The sequence below is a fragment of the Cynocephalus volans genome, chromosome 15 (genome assembly GCF_027409185.1).
Source record: "Cynocephalus volans isolate mCynVol1 chromosome 15, mCynVol1.pri, whole genome shotgun sequence".
Classification (NCBI taxonomy): Eukaryota; Metazoa; Chordata; class Mammalia; order Dermoptera; family Cynocephalidae; genus Cynocephalus; species Cynocephalus volans.
The window spans coordinates 49564026-49585571 of record NC_084474.1 but is presented as its reverse complement, the minus strand read 5'-3'; the positions used below and the strand labels follow the sequence as shown (position 1 = coordinate 49585571).

At 32.4% G+C, this 21546-nt stretch overlaps 1 protein-coding gene across 2 annotated transcripts in view; it reads left to right on the top strand.

Annotated features, from left to right (window-relative positions):
• RAD54B (RAD54 homolog B) overlaps positions 1–21546 on the top strand; it is an 89011-nt gene that overhangs the window by 17033 nt on the left and 50432 nt on the right. The window contains exon 3 of one of the 2 annotated variants that reach the window (XM_063080003.1): positions 9442–9491. The exons of the other annotated variant lie outside the window; for it this stretch is intronic. Within the exon in view, the coding sequence (XP_062936073.1) occupies positions 9442–9491 (50 nt within the window). Of the gene's footprint in view, positions 1–9441; positions 9492–21546 lie in introns of those variants that run through there. 2 annotated transcript variants of the gene reach the window in all.

The window sequence follows — 21546 nt, the reverse complement described above, 5'->3', positions numbered from 1 at the left end:
TGATTTGAGGTGATTAAATTTTATCAATTCTTGTTTAACTCTTTTTTAAAAAAAAACTTATTTATTTATTTATTTTGGTGGCTGGTCTGTGTGGGGAATCAAAACCCTTGTCTTGGAGTTACAAGGTTGGGATCTAACCAACTGAGCTAACCAGGCAGTCCTTGTTTGACTCTTAAGAGTAAACTTCTCAAATTTACTATGCATTTGTTGACAGTGTCTCCTAATATTGTCTAGTTTATTATCTTTAAAATTTTTTATGCAATAAATAGCTATTCTTGTTCTTCTGTAGCAAATTGCATTTGGTGTTTGTCATGAAATTTGTGGTGTACCTTATTCCAGTCTCTTTTTTTCAAACTATTCTAGTAGGAGTACCAGCTTCTCCATCTCTGCTTAATTCTGCATCAGTAGTATACCTTCTTTTTAAATTACAAAATTGTTTATTCTAATTTTTAAGCTAGAAAGATAATTTGATTATAATATAATTTAAAAAATAATCTTTCATAATAATTACAGTTTATATAGGGTATATCACTAATTGGTTCTATTTGCATAAAATATTGAAATAAATTCATTACAATATTACACAGTGCATAAAAAATTATTCAAACTGGATCATTTTGTTAAGATTCCTTATATTGGTGATATATTTATGTGTAATGTCAAAGAAAAATTACAATGGGCGGGTCAAACAAGTGAGAAAGACTTTATTCAAGACTCTTGCAATAGGGGAGAGAGATTGAACTGAATTCCCAATACAACAGGGATTTATTTTATAGCCAATTTGCAGGGTGAGGGGGCTAGTACATCAAAAATAACAAATGGAACTTGCTTAGATATCAAGGTAGGTGGGAAGAGGAACTTGATTAGATAGCAAGGGTGGGAGGATTTTTGATAAACTGGCTTAGCAGGATTCTTGCTAAAACTGGCCTCAGCAGGCCAAAGGTAAGGCCTAGTTGAGAAGAGGGCTCAGAGGAGCCTGACTAAAGTTTGGTCAAGGAGAGAGTCCTTGTCAATAATATTAGAAACAATAGTATTGTTAAATAAAATTATGGGAGGCCATAACAGACTAGACCAAACCAAAATGGAGTCATTCATGCCAAATTCCACATAATAAACTAAAGCTTTAAGGAAGCATGAACCAAGTGGGATTCCTCATCTGCTGCCCGAATGACTAAGAAATTGCTCATGCCAAAATTTGCAGTGTTAAAGATTAGCATTTATTTTGATGGCTGTTCAGAGGAGCCCGTGGGAGCTAAAGGAGCTTTAAGACCCAGGACTCCCTAATAGTTTAGAATCATAAGCATTTATAGAGCACAGTCATGAGTGGGGTGGTCCCAGTAGTCATGTGGGGAGCTGACTGGCTCGTGGTGAAGTTAGCGTAACTATTCCTGGCATCTTGATGGATATTTTCCATGGTGTCCAGAGTGTGTGCTTCAGAGCAGGTTTGTAATTGCAAGTGGTCTGCAGAAATAACTCCAGGTTGATGTTACAGATGTTTATCTTAAGCCATAAGGCATTCAGTTAAGGAATCAACATTCTGACCTTTAAATCAAGTCTTAGTCTAAGAAACAAACATCCTGATGTCCAAATCAAGTCTTAGCCTAAGTAAGTTTATGTTTAATCAACTCTACTCTTATTATTATTACTCATAGGAATCCAGCCCTTACTGCCTGATCAAGCAGTTTTTCTTTAGCTATATTTCCCTTCCCCCAGCTGAGGCCCACTCTGTCAGGGGAAATCAGTGGTTCCCCCCCACCCCTGCCATTTCAATTCCAAAACAGACCATTTTATTTCTGAAAACGAGATTTCAGTCTAGCTGAGTCAGCGTAATAAGGAAGTCCCCTCTTTCTTTTAACCCTTCTAAAAAAGTAACCTGAATAACCTGATGTTAACCAATCAGTTTTTTTTTCTATTCTGTTTTCTTATTTCCACCTTACAAAACCTACTGTTCTGCTGTTGCCTGGTGGGAGCTTTCATTCTATTTTGTAGAATGGAGGCCGCCTCGCTATTTGAATTGCAAATAAAAGCCAATTAAGATCTTTAAATTTGCTGTAATTTTGTCTTTTGACATTATCATATGTGGTGAAAATGTTAAGGTAAAATGTAATCCTACCAAAATAAAATAAAAGTTGTGTTTAAAGGACAAATATGCTGCTTCAGTTGAAAGATTTTGTTTAATTAAAATTCAATAAATTTAAAATTCATTTCCTCAGTTCCATTAGCCACATTTAAAATGCTCAGTAGCCACATGGGGCTCATGGCTACTGTATTGGATAGCAGGGTTCTAGACCTTTTTGGAGTACATTTTCATACATATATATGTACCTACGTTTTCAGCAATATCTATAACATTCTGTAGTCATAGAAATATTTGGTTTCGGGTGTTTTTGTAAGTATAATGGGATTATTTTGAATATATTTTTGTTTTACTTGCTCTTTTTACTTACCGTATGTTTAGGAGTTTGTTCTAGGCCAATATTTAGAAATATGCCTCTTTTATTTTAATGCTGCTTGGAATAGACCATAGTATGGATGTACTCTGATTTTAATTAGTCCCCGACTGATAAACTTTTAGATTATTTCCAAGACTAAGTAACTACATAGAATGCTTCATTGCTCCTTGTGTGTATTTGAGTATTTTTCTGAGATAGATTCTGAGAAGTAATATTACCACAATTTTAGAAGGTTTTTTACTCATGTAAAATATTAGTATATACTCCCAGATCACCATCCAGAGTGCATTTTACATTCCCATCAACAATACAGAAGAGTACTCTTTCCCTTGCACCTTCATCCACTTTTGACCTTTTTAATCTTTAAAAATTTTGCCAATCTGTGATGAAAATCATTTTTGGTATACATTTCCCTGATAATTAGTGAGATTGAACATTTTTTCATATTTTTATTAGTATTTCATTTTCTAACACAATGCATTTGTACAAAAATAAGAAATATTTGTCTAAAAAATATTTGTCTATTTTAGACAAAAATAATTGTGTAAATAAAGTATATACCATGTGTTCTTGCTTTCCTTGGTTCTCTCTTATTTTAAAAGCTCAGAAAAAGCTAGAAAGACTTTGACTACCTGTGGTCTAGTTGTTGGGGCAGGACAGTTTCAATTTGCATTTCTATTGACAAGATTTGCATGACTATTAGTGTTCTATAATTTACAGAGCTGTAAAACTACTCAAGACAATGAAACGCAAGGACTATCATAGAATCAAATTACACAGTAGGGTATGCCAGACAACACCTAGCATTTCATATGACACCCAGCAGTCTTTCACTTTTTTCCTGATAGATAATACATTTAAAGCTTCTAGCACATTTTCCGGCTCATAATGAGAACTCAGTAAATTTAATTTGCTTCTCTTCCATTAAAAGAATGAAAAACAAGGTATAGAGAATGTATAGCATTTCTGTGGAACTACAGTTCCCTGGATAGGGACTGTATCTAGATTCACCTTTGTTTTTCTTGGGCCTTACACAGTGTTTGGGGGCATTTTTATAGGTATTCAGTAATTGTTTGATTGAATGGGTACAGTGTTCAAATATGTTCTAATTCATTCCGCTATCTGGGAAATCATATATATCATGAGAAAATAGGCTTGTTTTGCTTACATTATTATTTATCATATGTTTTCAGACTGAGATTAGAAAATATATTCTAAGCACTGAAACTGGTGGCCTTGCAAATGGCAAGGCTAGCTGTTTCATTTCATAGTCCAAATTGTGTGAATATAGCAAAATAAAAAATTCTGCTCTATTACAATAGCAAATTCAGCTTGGTTGTGTGAAGTCTTAAGGCGTGGTTATGCTGTTTCTCACTGTGAATAGTGATCTTTTTTTACACATGATAAAGCAGGATAGCATAGTCGCATAAATTACAGCTAGAATAATCCATTGCTTTAAAAACATAATTTTTATCTGCTTTTTAGATTTAGTGTTCAACAAAAATTTCTTCTTAAATAATTGAAAATAAAATATGCAGGGGCTAATGTAGAATGTAAAATGAAGGGGAAGCTTAGCTTTACTGTGGAGTCTGAGTTTGGGTGTAACCTAACTAGCTAGAGGATATGCAATTTCTGATTGACAGCAGGACCAGCATTATGCAGATTTTGTAAGGGAGAACACTCAGCTCAGAAACAGTGATTAGGGGGCTCTGTTAGGAATCACTTACATTCACCACTCATATCTTTTAGTTCTGTCTACTGGATTTGTAAACAAATAGCACAAAACAGTTCCTCTTTTGTTTTTATTAAAGTGATACTGCAATGCAGTTTCAGTCTATCAGCTAGCCATACATTTGTGGAAGTTCGATATTCTCACTAAATTAGTTAATTTTTAGCTGTGTTTCATGCTTATCTCAAGACCTTTGTGTATTAAATCCTATCTCGAGCTGTTCTCTTTAGTGTGTTTTGCTAGTGCCTTCCTGTCTTCTTCAGTGAGAAGCTTTATGTAGGTCAGGCTTGGCTTAAGCAGATTTCCTGAACCTGCGTCAGCTTAAGCTGGAGGAATTTTAATAAACCCTCCCCTGTAGGCGTGGGCCTAAATGAGGCTAGCCTAGTTAAGCCTGATCTTTTTCTGTTTGTGAAAAGAGCTGAGCAGAGCTGAAGGCTGCATGGTGGTTTCAGAAACTGCCTACTTAATTTGAAAAGAACAATGGTAGGAAAGGCTAGATCTTCCAATTTTACCTTGTCTGAAAAGCTTGATTTGCTAAAGCTTGTGAAGCCATATGTGAAAATTCTCGAAGAACACACTAATAAACATTCAGTAATAGTAGAAAAGAATAGATGTTGGGATATCATAGCAGTTAACTATAATGCAATTGGAGTAGACCGCCCTCCTCGAACAGCGCAGGGCCTACGTACCCTTTACAAAAGGCTAAAAGAATATGCCAAACAGGAGCTATTGCAGCAAAAAGAGACCCAATCAGATTTTAAAAGCAATATTTCTGAGCCAACCAAGAAAGTTATGGAGATGATTCCCCAGATTTCCAGTTTTTGCCTGATAAGAGACAGGAACCACATACAAAGGTAAGCTTTATTTTATTTTATTGTGGAAAATTATGGCGCCTCCTATCTATTGGGCTTTGGCTTAATTGTGATAGAGAAATGCATAGTAAGCATCCCCACAACGGGAGCAATGAATAGTGTCTTTGTTTTGCATTCTTGAAAAAAGAAAAGTGAGGCTATAAGGAATTTTTCTGCTGCATTTGATTTAAGCCACTTTTTATTGTCTCCCCTTCCCCTTATGTCTTCAGTTTCTAAAAAGTAAGGGTTAGGGAGGAACAAATAGGATGAAATTTGTGACATCACTTTATAAACTTTTTGAGCTTTATAATTAAATTATTCAATTTGCTTTTGAGAGATATCTTTCTTATTTCAAGATTACATTTCATTGGAATTTTTAATGTTATGTAAAATTTATGTAAAGTTAGCAGTTTCAAGAGGAAACCTTTGCTTTTTTATGAATTGTCACTGTCTACACTTACTGAATAAGCATTGAATTAACAATTAGAACTAAAGTCAATGATTAAGTGAAGTTATTAATGACATGATTGTGTATATGAAGACAGTCTAAATTATTTTTTTAACATATTTAAAATAAATGAGATGATTAAAGGGAGTTTATGCCAAATTAGGGATTCAGATTACTTAATAAAATTAAAAGTTGTTTTTATTCACTAATGGTCTAGTTTCACTTTGATCTTTGATCATACAAAAAAGGATAAGCTTTCTCATACTTCTTTGTAAGGATATTAAGCTATGAATTTTAAAATCGTATACCTATAAGAGCAACTGGGTTCTTTTATAAACAGTTTATTGGCTAAATTTGTGGTCTGTATAACTATTTGTCTAGGAATTTTCAAAACTGTTGTCTTGCCACTAATTCAAATTTTAACCCCAGGCAAAAGATAAAAATGGCAGCTATATTCTTCTGAACCATTTAAGGTAATTTAAACAAATTGTAAACTCCTTGTTAGTTGGGGTCTTTCAAACATAGTTTACACAATGTACTTTTTCTCTTGGTGGAAGAGGCATTATATAAGGAAAATTATTGATTACCTGTGAAATTCCTTTGAAGTCAGGAGAGAAACAGAGAATAAAACTTTTTAGCCAAGTGTATCTGTTATTTTGGTAATTTACTAGGAAAATATTGAGCCTACCTTCTTACCACATACTGCTTATTTCTACTTGATAGCACAGTAAAAAAAAATGTCACCAGTGGGAATCCAGGACATGGATACACTGTGGATTAATTCTTGGGGCCACTGGTTAAAATGTTTACTGTGATAACAAATGATGACATTCTAATATGTTGGATGTCCTAAAAACTCCATAGTCAAATTGTTTTATGCCGTGATATTTATTTAAACTATTACCCCCCTAGAACAATAGGAAAAATAGGCTTTTGCATTATAGTTATATAAAACTGTACCTTTTGGGTATTAAGTACAAGTTTTCGTAATTTGAAAACTACATGTAGAAACTGTAGTTTTAGTTAGTTGTATAAAATATATTAAAAAATATAGTGAGTATAGAAGAGAAATATAAATATATAAGTATCTGTTTACATTTTGACTATTTGTGTGGGTGTACATACAGCATACACACACGTACACACAGAGAATCTTTTGGTACATCAGTATTTCTCTGGTAAAAGTGATTTAATTGATTTATGAATTTTTATACCTACTGTTTAAATAATAACCAGATTTTCAGATTTTAAAGGGAAGACTGTAAGAAACATACCACTTCAATTCTTACTTATGTTAGTGTATCAACACCGACATCTTCTTTATATTAGCTTATTCATTTAATATATTTATATATTTAGTGGGCTTGTACTTAATAGGTTGACATCATCTTGAATCTTAATGATAATCTCAGAAGTTTATAATTAATCTATGATCTTAATTATGCTTCTACATAAATATGCCTGTTAATCTCACCAAACTCTCCCTTCTTAATAAGGAAAATAATACTGTTTTGTATTACTTAATGTATTTAAAAATATATACTTATTTTGTAAGGCTATTTATTTCTACACCTCACACTGATTTATGTCTTTATTTTTAAACAGATTAAACTGTATATTTTGTAACCTATTGAACCTCAAAGTTCAGATTCATAAATTTTATTTTATTTTATTTTTTTTTTTATTTTTATTTTTTTTTAAAAGATGACCGGTAAGGGGATCTTAACCCTTGACTTGGTGTTGTGAGCACCATGCTCAGCCAGTGAGCGAACCGGCCATCCGTATATGGGATCCGAACCCGGGGCCTTGGTGTTATCAGCACCGCACTCTCCCGAGTGAGCCACGGGCCGGCCCAAGATTCATAAATTTTAGAAGTCCTACTCTATCATTTTTGTGACCTTCTCTAAAGCTTTTTTTTTTTTTTACTTTGTCTTACTTGTAATGTTTTAACTACAATGGAATATTCCAGATATAAGGCATATTTTTAATTTACCGGGGAATATAATGTCTATGTTTATACTCTATTATGGATACTAATTTGGAAGAATAATTATGTGGATTTTTAAGAATTTAATCTGAATCTAGTTTAAACTTTTTCCTATTCCAGGTTTTAGCAGAGATGTTAATAGAAGCAAATATTGCCAGTTTGAATTACATTTATAGTCCAGTTTTATTTTTGGAAATCATAAAATGACAAAAAAAGATAGAAACAAAAATGATGGAATTTATATAATCTACAAATTGATTTTTCATTATATATGAATACATATATAAAGTGTTTCATTTGTATTTTTTGGACACATATCTACTATTTCTGGCAATTTTAATGCCATTAGTAAGTGACATGGGAAGTTTTAATTTTTTTTCTTACATTCTACTTGAACTTGTTCCAGCATTTTAATCATTCATGTAGAATGGATTCTTGACCATGTTACTTATTTATTGTTTGTAAAATGTTCTCTGAATAATGTTCAATGACATATTTCCATTAATGTTCCAATAACCTCTTTTCCCTCTATAACTTTTGTGTTTATGAGGGTTTTTTTTGTTTTTGTTATTTTGAGGCTGGCTGGTACAGGGATCTGAACCTTTGACCTTGGTGTTATAACACTGTGCTTTAACCATCTGAGCTAAATGGCCAGCCTCCCCTTTATAACTTTGATTTTTGAGTTAGTCAGAAGCATGATTTAGAAAAAAATTCCTCAAGAGACAATATTATATTCTTTTTTTTGTTTGTTTTTGATTTTGTTTTGGCAGCTGGCCAGTATGGGGATCTGAACCCTTGATCTTGGTGTTCTAAGACCACGCTCTAACCAACTGAGCTAAGTAGACAGTCCTGTTCTATATGCTCAGTTAACATCTTCATGTTATACATGAAATTATTTTTATCAGCACCGCACTCTCCTGAGTGAGCCACTGAAATTATTTTTAAAAAACAGAATTTTATGGTACATTGTGTTTATAATGTCATGACAAATATTTTTATGTCAAAGTTTAAATTATGCTCAAACTGTAATTGAGTTTATCAGGAATGCATATTTTATAGAAAGTATGTATAAATTTAGTAAACCTTCAATATATAGACCAATTAAAAACATTTCATTAAGAAAATCATGTTATTTGTTCATTTATTCAGTCATTCATTCAACATATGATGAGCACCTACTATCAAGTGCTAGGTATACAGTGGTGAGAAAAACCCTTGCTCTTGTGAACTTTACCTGACCAATGGCTGAAACTTTAAGAGCAACTGAGTCATATGGGTCAGGAAGGGAAAAGGGAAATGCCATTTCATCTGAAATAGGAAAGTTAAGATAACTTCCTGATAGCTGGACATATACCCCAAGCCATACAAAAATATTTTTATTTCCTTTCGGCAAATGCAGAAATAAGTACCTCTCATAGATGGCCTTCCACTGTCCTATGAGAAGTCATGGGCCTTGGTGGTTTTCAGATTGGTTCAGGAGAGCAGAAGCAAGAGGTCTAGGGCCAAGGTATGGGAATAGCAAGGTTGAGGATGCATTAAATGGCTCTTTAGACCATTTAAGAACTTCAGAGTTCAGATTAGGGACAATTGGTATTTCTTTAAGAGCATTAAAAATGACTTTTATTTCTTATTTACTTCATTGGCCTTGTGTAATATTTGTATTTTCCTGCCCTTTTATGAGTCCAATTTAAAAGTTAAGGATGGAAGAGACCTTTATGTATATGTATGAGGGGCCTTCAAAAAGTTTGTGGAAAAATTTGTATTATCTTTTAATTCTGTTTTTCCACAAACTTTTTGAAATCCCAGTTTTTGTTACTTAAATTTGTTATTCCAAGGGTTAAAATTTGTTTTATGATTTTCTTCATAGTTTTAAAGCTTTATAATTTAATATATATTAAATATGAAATTATGCTATAAATAAACTCTTGTCTTCATTTGATTTACATTCTATAATGCTTTTTTGTGTGCTGTAGTGCAAACTTGGATGAGGAGGCACAGGCTGGTACCAGTTCACTACAGGTAATGTTGGATCACCATCCTGTTGCTATTACAGTGGAGGTGAAGCAAGAAGAAGACATTAAACCACCTCCTCCACTGGTTTTAAATTCTCAACAGAGTGATACTTTAGAGCAAAGAGAAGAACATGAATTAGTACATGTTATGGAAAGATCTTTGTCGCCATCACTTTCCTCTGTTGATGTAAGAATGACATCGTCTCCATCTTCTATTCCAAGGAGAGATGATTTTTTTCGGCATGAGAGTGGAGAACACTTTAGGTCGCTTTTAGGATATGATCCTCAGATCCTGCAAATGTTGAAAGAGGAGCATCAGATTATTTTAGAAAATCAAAAAAATTTTGGATTATATGTTCAGGAGAAGAGGGATGGATTGAAAAGAAGGCAGCAGCTAGAGGAAGAGCTACTAAGAGCAAAAATTGAAGTGGAGAAGCTGAAAGCAATTCGCTTACGGCATGATCTACCTGAATATAATAGTCTCTAAGATTTTTTTTTCAATCTTGCAATTTGATCATTTTTATTTTGGCCAAATTACTAATTGGGAATATCCTGAAGCAGCATATGTTTTTGAAAAATGTTGTTAATCTCTATTATGGAAAAACATTTTTGACATGATTTTCTAATTATTTAATTTTCTTTTGAGATATTACAACTTACTGATTGGTTGGCATGGTTATGTGTTTCATTATCTCCTCCCAATTTTTTTCCTAAGAAGTTTAATTGTTGGCCTTACAGAAGATGTTTTATTTTGATCGTTAAAATATATATAAATACGTATACAAACATGTATATTCTTTCAGCATTTTTAATTAGAACTCTGAAAGCTATAGTTAAAGGTTTTTAAGTCAGGTTAATTTAGGAGTTATACTAAACTAATAACAAAAAGCTTGTCTGTATAACATTGATATTTATACTTTCATCTTTTGGAAAAATAATTCCTAGGATTTTAGAGATGGAAGATATTTGGAGAACACCTTTTCCCACCTCTTTAATCTAGAGGTAAAGAAACTGAGGTCCAGGAGGAACTCAGTGACTTACTGAAGGTAACAAAGCTATTTATGACAGAGCAAGGATTAGCATTCAGTTTTTTTTGTGTGTAATTTCTCCCCATGCTCTTCCATAGAAGTAAAAATTCACTAAAATATTCTCCAGGTTTGAAATTAAAAGCATTTATTTCATTAAAATTACCTTAAAAATGTTTAGGTTATGAAATTAGGGAAATTGTATCAATTACCTCTATTCCCCCCCCACCTTTTTTTTTGTCCAGCAAAATGAGATAAGCTATTCGATTGAAGCTATTATATATTTTGGCTATGGGATTTAAAGATAATGTCTTAATTTGTTTTAAATGTCTTACTCTGAAAAATATTTATTTCTCAGTAAAAATCAGAATGAGCAAATTAAAATTTTATTTAGAATAAAATAGCAAAAAAGTGTTTATTATTTATGATATAATCTGTAGTCAAGTTTTTGTAAATATTGTTATTTTAGTACTTGTAGAAATAAATAAAACCTCAATTCTTAAAGCACACATTAAATTTATGTTAATCTTTAATATGTATATTACTTAAGGATTTCTATTTTTGCTGGGGTTTTATTGAGGAGGGATTTTTAAGCCATTCTGTAGGATGAGGAAGAGAATTTCAGCAATATATGGGAGAAAAGGGTGTTTCAAGTCAGAGTGAGCAGCTTGAAGAATGGGAGAAAGTGGATCAGGGTGTGCAAGCACAAATTCAGTACTAAGCCAGGTGACTTTAAGTGAGAATAGAGAGAGCCAGTTCAGGCTGTCATAACCTGGACAAGGACATCTCCCTGGACGAAATGGGGTAGTTGCTGGTTAGCTCCAGCAGAATTTTTACATGCAGGAATAAGCCAGAAATCTCCATTTTAATGTGAAAATTTCCAATTTTAAAATGTTTGCAAATAATTCCAAATGCTTTTAAAATGCTGTAGGGACATTGTATGAGTGGGCCTCATTCAGCCATTGGTCTTCCAGTTTGTGGCCTTTGGAGCAGAGCAGTGGTTCTGCAAGTGTGGGTCCTGACCAGCAGCATTAGCATCACTTGAGGACTTGTTAAAAATGTAAATACAATTGAATCAGAAACTCTAGGAGTGTGGTCTGGCATACTACATTCTAAAAAGTTTTTGTTGAAAAGAAGAGTGAGTAAAGGTGAACTGATGGATATCAATTTGGATGTTGCTGGATGCCAGATCATGGATTACATTAAATGCTGTTTTTAAGGAGTCGTCAGACTTAATGTACAATCGGAAGCCATTGAAGGCTTTCAGTTTGGGGAATGGTTTGATTAGAGCTGTGATTTAGGAAGAATGCTATAAGAGCATTTAGGGGCAGGCATTGTAGTGAGAGGAAATTAAATCAGAAATTTAGGTTATGGCTATAGATATAAAAAAAGTAAGCAAAATGAACTCTTAAGGTTCTATTTTAGCTTTTTGACTGCTTAACTTCATTGGCTGAATTAAGAGGAAGGCATTTTATACCTGCTGTTAAGAGTTAAATTTTTTATTATAATAATGTCTTGAATATATATGATACATCCTTTTGACAATTTTATCTTCTCTTTTAAATCTGTGCTATGACTTTGAGTCTAATGAATCTTTTAATTCTAATTTGAGGTAATGTTTTTACAATATAATTCCAGGAAATACATTTTTATAGTAGTAAGCTTTAACTTTTTCAAATTATTGAGTGCAAATTACTATGAAATGTAATTCATATTACAATTTCAGCATGCTACTACTCAGAATTGATAATAAATGTTTAATTTGAATGTTGACTTTGTACAGCAAAATCAGAGTTTTCCAGTGTGTTGTATGAAACATTCATTCTGTGAGATGTTTCTAGGAGAGTTGTGTGTTCAAAAAAGTGCAATGTACATCTTTTTTGGTGGTTACGTTCTAAAATCAGTGTGGAAGGTAAAAAATTATGTATATACAAAATTACCCTTGAAATTCCTTTGCTGCCTATAAAATAACATAAACACAGTCTATACAATCATAATTTCCCCAGCATTTTTCAAAATTGCTGTTTCTGTGTCAGGTGACATAATTTGTTAGCATATAGAGGTTGTGTAAAATAAGAGTCCTTCTTTGCACATTTTTAAACATAAGAATTACACTTATTGCGGTGAGTTTACTGCAGCAATTTTTCTGAGTCAATCTTGTTTAGTTTTATTTGGAAAAGTTTAAATTCATATAATTTTGCTCCATTGTCTAATTGCCCCCCCCCATGCAACCATGATTAGCATAGTACAGTTGATTGGAATTCTGTATAGAAAATTACTTATTTGACCATAGAACCCTTTTGGGAGGCTGTTTATTATCTGGCAGAGTATCTTGGAATTGTGAGCTAAACGTTTCTCTTTTTTTGTCTTTTTGATATTGAGACTTTTTTGAGTTTGGGGACTACTTTACCAACTTTCATTAGCTGTTTTTGCTGAGAACAAGTTTCACTAAGGCAAATGTAGAGAAGGGAATTCTGCTAGTACCAGTGGAATATACACGGAAGCACCAGACATCCTACATGCCATAGAGGACTGTTTGGAGCCATGAGCTTTACCTACAAAATGTAATGGTGAGAAAACATAGAGAAGAGTGATTTTATTTTTAAAATGTAGACTTGATTCTGTAGAAATATATCAAAATTGAAAAATATACTAAGTCAAAAGATCCTTTCATCCAAAGATTAGTAATTTAGATAGTGGATTAGGTTATTTTTGTCACCTTCCTATCTTTCTCTTATTCATATGAACCTAAGTGGATATGTTATTATTACAACTTATGATTTTCTAAACTAAGTATGATTTATAATGGCATTATGGGAAGAGTTGATGAAACTCTTTTATGTCTTGACAAATGCCAGATTTTTTAAAGCAGTCAAATTAGGTACTTTTCTTTTTTGTATAATGAGACATCAACTTGGTGTTATTTTATATTTGAGTCATTCTACCTTGTTCCATCTTATGTGAAAATATTTAAAATTTGAGTTTATTTTCCATGTGCCTTCTTTAGTGTAATGTCAAATTTTAAATAGACATGTTTAAATAACTTAAAAGTATAATAAATTGTATTTATTAAATATATATTGTTGATGATGATGGTTAGATGCTTTGTTAATACATGTTCTTTTGAATATAATATAATACATTGTACTCATTTGTGTACTTTTTGAGTGCCATAAGACAAAGAACTCCAGTACTACAGAGTTAAAATTTTTTGATGTGGCTTAGTTGAAATAAACTTATTTAGATGATTGTGTTATAATAGATGCCAAATGTTCCATATCTAAATATTATAATTAATTTCTTTTTTCAAATGTTAAAATCCATAAATTCTCAAAATCAAGTATTTCATGGTGAATTTGATTATACATACTTAGAAATAATTAAATGAAATATGATTGTTTACTTAACAAATACAAAAAAGTAAATTCTTAAAATGTGCAACCTATTTAAACATTGAATCATGCTAAATCTTTGTATATGATTTTGAGAAATTGTTCAGTACATTTTTATATATCTTTAAAATTTTTTGATTAAAACTAGAAGCTATAATTCAAATATATATTATTTATTTTTAGTTTTTAATTGCTTTGTGAATAGTGGAAAGCAAAATGAATAAATAAAAATAAAAATACCCCTGAAGACAGCCCAATCTAACTAAAATGGATATATCATTAGAATTATACTTTGTTAGTAGATCTTTTGTGTTTTAATGTACATGTGAATTCACCTCGGTTACAGAGATTCCCCCCTCCCAACATTTTATTAAGAAACCTTTCAAATATGCAGAAAAAGTTGAAAGAATTTTATAGTAAATATTCATATGTCTACCACCTAGATTCTGTAGTTAATGTTTTACTGTATTTGCTTTGTTACATATTTATACATTTATCCATCAACTCATTTTTTTTTTTAAGAAAAATGTTATTTTTTTTAAAAAGTTGCCAAATTAGAATAGTTTACCCCTAAACACTTCGGCATGATTATTATTAACTAGAGTTCAATATTATGCTTGTGTGTTTTTTAGGTAAAATTTGCATACGTGAAATGCACAGATCTAAAATACACCATTTGAATAGTTTTAATAAATGACTATACTTATGTAGCTCAAACCCTTATCAAGATTTAGAAGGTTATCATTACCTCAGAAAGTTTCCTTCTGCCCCTTCCCAATCAATCCTCTAGCACCTCAGGCAACTACTGTTCTAATTTTTAAAAAATCATAGATAAGTTTTGCCTATTCTAGAACTTCATATAATTGGAATTGTACAGTATGCGTACTGTTTCTGTTTTTTTCCCATCTTATATTTTTAATATCTGTAATTATCCATCCTCTTATTAGTAGTTCATTACTTTCTGTTGATGAATAGTCTTCCATTGTGTAAATATATCACAGTTTGTTTATCCATTATCTTTGATGGACTTATGAAAAATTTCCAGATTTTGGCTATTATGTATAAAGATTCTATGAATATTCTTGTACAAATTTTATGTAGATATAATGTTAGATTAGGGAACATATACATTTAACTTTTAAGAAATTGCCAGATCTTTTCTTAAAGTGATTGTACCATTTTATACTTCCATCAACAGTGTATAAGTTTTTTTTAAAAAAAGCTTTGCATGTTCAGTGATTGGAATGTCAGAATTGAAATTGATGAATAATTTTTATAATATTTAAATTAATTCAAAATGCCACTGAGAATTTAGATATCTGAGAATATTGTAGTTTATTGGTCTTTTTTTTATATTAGCACTTATTTTGTATATGTTCTGACACGAGGTGTGGAAGAAATATGATGAAATGTATAGTCCTTGCCATGCTCATAAAGTATTCTGAAAATAATCTTTCATGCAAAGAAGTATCTGCTAGGTTTATTTTATACATAATGATACTTAGTTGACGTCTAATCTGTCTTATTAGTTAAAGCTATGGATGATTATCCATTTGAAGGGATTTGTATATTAGTGTGTAATGTTTGTATATTTTTTAGTATAATAAAAACTTTCAATCTTAAATTTATAGTGTAGTTATATGTTATGTGTGTATTAAAAGTTCTTATAGGTTTTGGTAATTTTAAAACTCAAAAACAATTTGCAAGACTTTATGTTCATTATTTAATTTGATTATATGAGACATTTTAAATTTCATTTTTGCCATTAAAAACAATATGTATATTTAAAACTGTTAAAGCACAAAAGAATATTAAAGGCTTGGGTTTATACGTTTTTGGGTTTACTTATAATTAAGTCATCCAACCCTGGAGTGTCTATACTTAGGAATCATTAATTAAGATGATAATGCCCACTATTAATATTAAATGACATTATCTCCCTCTTATTCTTTTATCAAAGCATAGTTTTAAGCATCCTTCCCTCTTGAATCTTGCTGATAGGCCTTCAAGTCCCTTTATGCAGACCATTTTTTAGTATTGATTTGGGAAGTACATTACATGGTCAAGGGGTAAATAGATCAGAACCAAGTTTAGAAATAAAAATTAAAGTTAGAATGGAATTGTTAGGAGTGGTTAATCTGGGATGTAGCAAATTAGTATCTTCTGTAATACAAGTAGTCTAGATACAGGAGGGTATGTTCCATGACCCCATATTCTCAATGATCTTCATCTTACTTTTTGGAATTTTTCACCCTCTCCCTTTCCTGCCCTGTGGTCTACATGATTTATAAAATGGGGCTAAATGTGAAAGGGAAAGGGCAAAATGTTGATGATGGTAGTAAGCATTTAGGGAGCATTTACTATGTGGCAAGTACAGTTCTAAGCCTTTACATATATTTGCTAAAGTAATGCTCACAATAAGCCAGTGAGGTAGGTATTAGTACAGATGGTTCTCGACCTACAATGGTTCAGCGTAAGGTTCTTCTTCCTTATGATGGGTTTATTGGGACTTAACCCCATCATAAGTCAAGGAGCATCTGGACCTATGATGATTTGACTTAAGATGGTTCAACTTTGCTATGGGTTTATCCAAGTATTGAATGCGTTTTCTACTTACTGTATTTTCAACTAATGAGGATTTATTTTGATGTAGCCCATTGTAAGTCAAGGAGTGTCTGTCTTACATTCATTTTATAGATTCATAAACTGGCAAAAAGTGGTTAAGTAACTTATCAAGGGTCACGTAGCTAGTAAGTTGGTAGACTCAAGCCTCAAGCCCATCCAGTCTGGCTCCATAGTTCATGTGCTTCTGCTGTTCTGCAAAAAAAAAGGGTACGTCTAAGTCTGAGAATCTTATGGTATTTCAGAGTTAACTATGAGTAATTTTTTAATTCTCAGATTTTAATTATTTTCTTTTGTTCTATGAAGTTTTTTTTTCAGTGGGGAGGGGATCTTAGGAAGTTATTCTTTTAGACCCTGGGAATACAACAGAGTGTTTGACTCTTGGATGTTTTTCCCAGCCATTTTGATGACATTTTTTTTTACCCCTACTTAAGGACAATCTTGAACTATTTAAAGGGGAATTACATTTTTCTCTTAGATAACCAAATAAAAAAACAGTGACAAATTTAACAAAATGCTGAAAGATACTGTCATTTTATTCAATGCCCAGTGACTAATGGTAGAAATAATACAAAAGGAAAACTAATTAAAATTGGCTAAAATTTTGCACCACAAAATTTTTTAGAGTTCAAAAACTGATCAAAGCATCCCATCTTTTTTATTAATGTTAAAAACCTCAAAACTTAATCTGAGAAAATCAAGCTTGTTAAAACAACAAAAGTAATCACATGATAATCACAGATTTACCTAAAAACTGATAAATTTTCTTGACTAAAAATTGGATTAATACAATCTTGATTATTTAGGTATGCAAAATATAACTCAACAAAACTGCATTTGGTAAAAATTATGGTTATAAAAGAACTCATGTTGGTAAAAGCTATTATCAGTAAACTATGACACACAAAAAAGTAACTGATGAACGAAATGTTTATTATAAAGTTTACTTGGGAAATAATTGATCCTGAAGGTAACAAGTCTTTAAAATGAAGGTAAAGATGGACAATAATGGAAATGAGCTCAGAGGTATTTTCTAAAGCTACTTTCTTAATGAAAACTGATTTTAAGATAATTCTGTTTTAATGAAGTATTTTATAAACTTGAAGTCAAAATGAACCTAGAGTCAAAACAGCAGTTTTGAAAAGTACATATTTTTGGAAAATGGTGATGAACAAAATCAAAACAGACCCCTTCCCTCAGGGCTTTATAGTGTAGTTGAGAAAGTGGACATTAAGTAATTTGTTGCATAATTAATTCTTGACATAATGCTGAGATAGTAGGGCAGCTTGATCTAATTTGGCAATCGGGGAAATTTAAGCTGTACAAAAGAGTAAGTAGAAGTTATTTTAGATAAGTGTGTTGGAGGAAGACAGGTAAAAGGCCCAGTGGCTGGAAGTAGCATGTTTTCTTCAAGGTGGTTAAGACTAGTGGATTTTAAGCAAAAGGGTTATATGATGAGGTTTACATTTTAAAATGGATAGCTATCGTAAATGCAGAAACTGGTCTTAGGGAATAGAGGTCGCACGAGAAGATCTCAGTAGACCTGTTGGTAAGATCTTGCAGTAGTATAGAAGTCCAGATTAGAGGTGATTCAAAAAAAGTGGAGGCAGTGGAGAAGGCAAATAGTTGAGAACCATGCAGGGGTAGAATTGTTTGGATTTTGTGGTTGGTTAGCTGTGGGACTGAGAAAGTGGAGAGGGTCAAGGATGAAGTTTCAGTTTCCTGGCTTGAACAAGGGTGGGACATGGGAGCACTGAAGGAGGAACAATTTTTGGAGAGAAGAGGAGTGAACATGATGAATTTGAGGTGTGTATGAGACTCTCGTGTGGACATGTCTGGGTGGTAATTGGATATACAGATGTAGAGTTGTGGTCTTGGCTAGAGGAAAAAATATGTAGTTGTTAGTACCTTGATGTTATTGAAACCATAGGAGTGGATGGCCTAATTAAAGTAGGAGTGGTGCACAATGAGAGAATAGGGGTTAGAACTCTTAAAGGTTAGACAAAGAAGTATGAGCTGGCAAAGATGTCTAAGAAAAAGCAACCAAAGAGTAAGAGGAAAATTTGAAAGGCGTTGGAGAAGCTACAAAAATAGAGTTCAGTATTTCAAGGAGGAAGTGGTCAACATTGTCCAGTGTTTTTGAGAACTTTGATAACCTGTGGGTTTATTGACAACAAGCTCCTAGTGACCTTTAATAATGGCAATTTTGGGAGAGAACTACTAGAAGCCAGTTTAGAATAGTTAAGGAGTGATTGGAAATTTGGAGAAATAGAGGCAGTAACTGGCATGTTTGGGTACTTGAAGTGGAAACAATGGGGTGGACAACTTTTTCTGTATTAAAACTTGCCTTTTATTGCGTGTGTTCTTGCATCTCCCTGAAACATAATATATCACAAAATAATCTTGACCTTATTTTTTCATGCTATGACCTTTTCCATGGTTTACCTTGGGGAAAAGAATTTATCAAGTAAGAAGTCGAAGAGTGACTTTGTTAAGAGCTCTTTATTCCTCTTAATGCACTAATTCCTCCTTCACTTCCCTATTTTCTCTTAGGGAAAAAAAAATTAAGTTTTATTTGGTCCTTTTATTTGAAATTTTGCAGTAGCTCCATATCTTAGTGAATACCTCCTATTAAGGAGGATTTTAAATGGATTCTGATTCTTCTAGCACAGTCAACACTTATATTCTATTTTGTAAGTATTTTACATGTTGAAATCTAATAGTTTTATATTTTTCTTTAATTGTGACAGACTTTCTTATGAATTTAAGTTCTCTTTTATGTCTGTTTTCTCCTTAAAAATTTAAGTGAAATTTTGAAATAAGAAATGGTTGAGAGTCTGGTTTTAGACTCTGCATATTAGATAATATGTTGGCTGAATGAATGATGAGGGATTTCTGGTCAATTGAAAACTCATTTTTATTTTTTTGATTTAATTAATTTATTTTTGAAGGTTTTTTTGTTGAAAGATAATTATATATATTTGTGGGGTACAGAATCGAGTATCAATACGTGTATACAATATGTTGTGATCAAATCAGGATAATTTACAAAATGAAATCAATCTTTGTGACCCTTAACTAGTTTGTCTCCAACCCCACTTCCCCTCTCCCTTTCCCATCTCCAATAACTACAGTTCTGTTCTCTCTCTCTCTTTTTTTTTTTGTCTTTTTCGTGACCGGTACTCAGCCAGTGAGTGCACTGGCCATTCCTATATAGGATCTGAACCCGCGGCGCACTCTCCTGAGTGCGCCACGGGCTCGGCCCATCTGTTCTCTTTTTTTTGAAAGTTTAACGTATTATTGTGACTCTTTCTTTCTTAGTTTTCTTCCTTCCTTCCTTCCTTCTTTTCTTTTCTTTATTTTAGCTCTCACTTATATGTGAGGACATGTGGTATTTCTCTTTCTGTGCCTGGCTTATTTCACTTAACATAATCTTCTCTAAGTTCATCTGTGTTGCTGCGGATGACAGAATTTCGTTTCTTTTTTATGGCAAAGTAGTATTCCATCGAGTAAATATACCACATTTTTTTTATCCAGCCATCTGTCAGTGGACATTTAGGTTGATTCCAATTCTTGGCTATTGTAAATGGAGCTGTGATAAACATGGGAGTGCAGGTATTCCTTTAACATGATGGTTTCCATTCCTTTGGTTATATACCGAGCAATGGGATTGCTGGGTCATATGGCAGTTCTATATGTATGAAAACTCATTTTTAATCTGATCAGAAAATGAGAATCTTTTCTTTTTGTCTGCGGTACAATCTTTAAGTGTAATGTGAAATTAGGGGAGTTAAGCAAAGAGGAAATGAAGATATATAAAAAAAGTTTTGTCATTAATAATTAAATTCAAATTACATTAAGGAGATGCCATTTCCACCAATTAAATTGGTAAAGATGATCATTCACATAAAATGTTCATAGAAGCTTTATTTATGATAGTCAAAAGCCGGAAACAACTCAACTGTCTCAGTATTCCATATGATAATAAGGAACAAGCTATTGATAGAGGCAACAACTTGGAATGAATCTTAAAGACATGCTGAGTAAGAGAAACCAGTCTTGAAAGGTTGTATACTGTATGGTTCCATTTATTTGACATTGTCAGAAAGATAAAACTATATTAATTGAAAACAGGTAGGTAATTGCTGGGGGTTTTGGATAGGGTGAAGGTGTTATTATAAAGGAATAGCCTGAAGGAGGGAGCCTTTTAGGGCGATTGTGTTGGTGGCTTCATGGCTCTATACATGAGTTAAAATTTATAGAACTTTACACAGAAAAAGTCGATTTTACTGTGTAAAATTTTTAAAATAAAAAAATGTAGTTAAAAAATTGATAAAGATGAGCTATTGTGTTTATGTAGGTATAGTGAAGTGGACACTTATTGGTACAGCCTTCTTTGGATAAAATTTGTCAGTCTAAATCAAGAGTCTGAAAATCTTTAAACCCATTGGACCAGTAATTTTATTTCTAAGACTTTATCTTGAGGAAATAACCAAATTTGCACAAAGGCTGAATATAATAGTGAGAGCTGGAAAAAAGGGTAGTGGACTAATTAAATCATGACACTTTCTTCCAATAGAATATTATGCAGAAATTCATTGACAATACTATATGAAGAAAATAAGAAACTGTGCACCATATTTACTGGTATATTAGAAGTATATTTTCCCCCAAAGAAGTATCTGAAAATTACCCTTTGTCCGGATACTCTTGTTATGGAAGGAAGGTCAGGAAACTGGTGGAGCTTCACTTAAGTCCTATGCCTTCTTGGTTTCTGATTGGGGTTATAGCAGTCTGAATCCTTTCAGGGACTGGTAAGAGTTCATTGGGTCATGCATTCTGGACAGAGCTAAGCTGGGTATGAATTATTTAGTTTCTCAGAAAAAAACCTTGGTCGTTCTGAGTATAATTTATTGGTTGAAGATAGTCAAGACTCACTTTCTCATTCCATGAATGCTAATGATAAAGATATGAATTATGTGAGTTCTAGTAGTGAAGATGGATTTTGAAGTTTTTGGCAGGTTAAT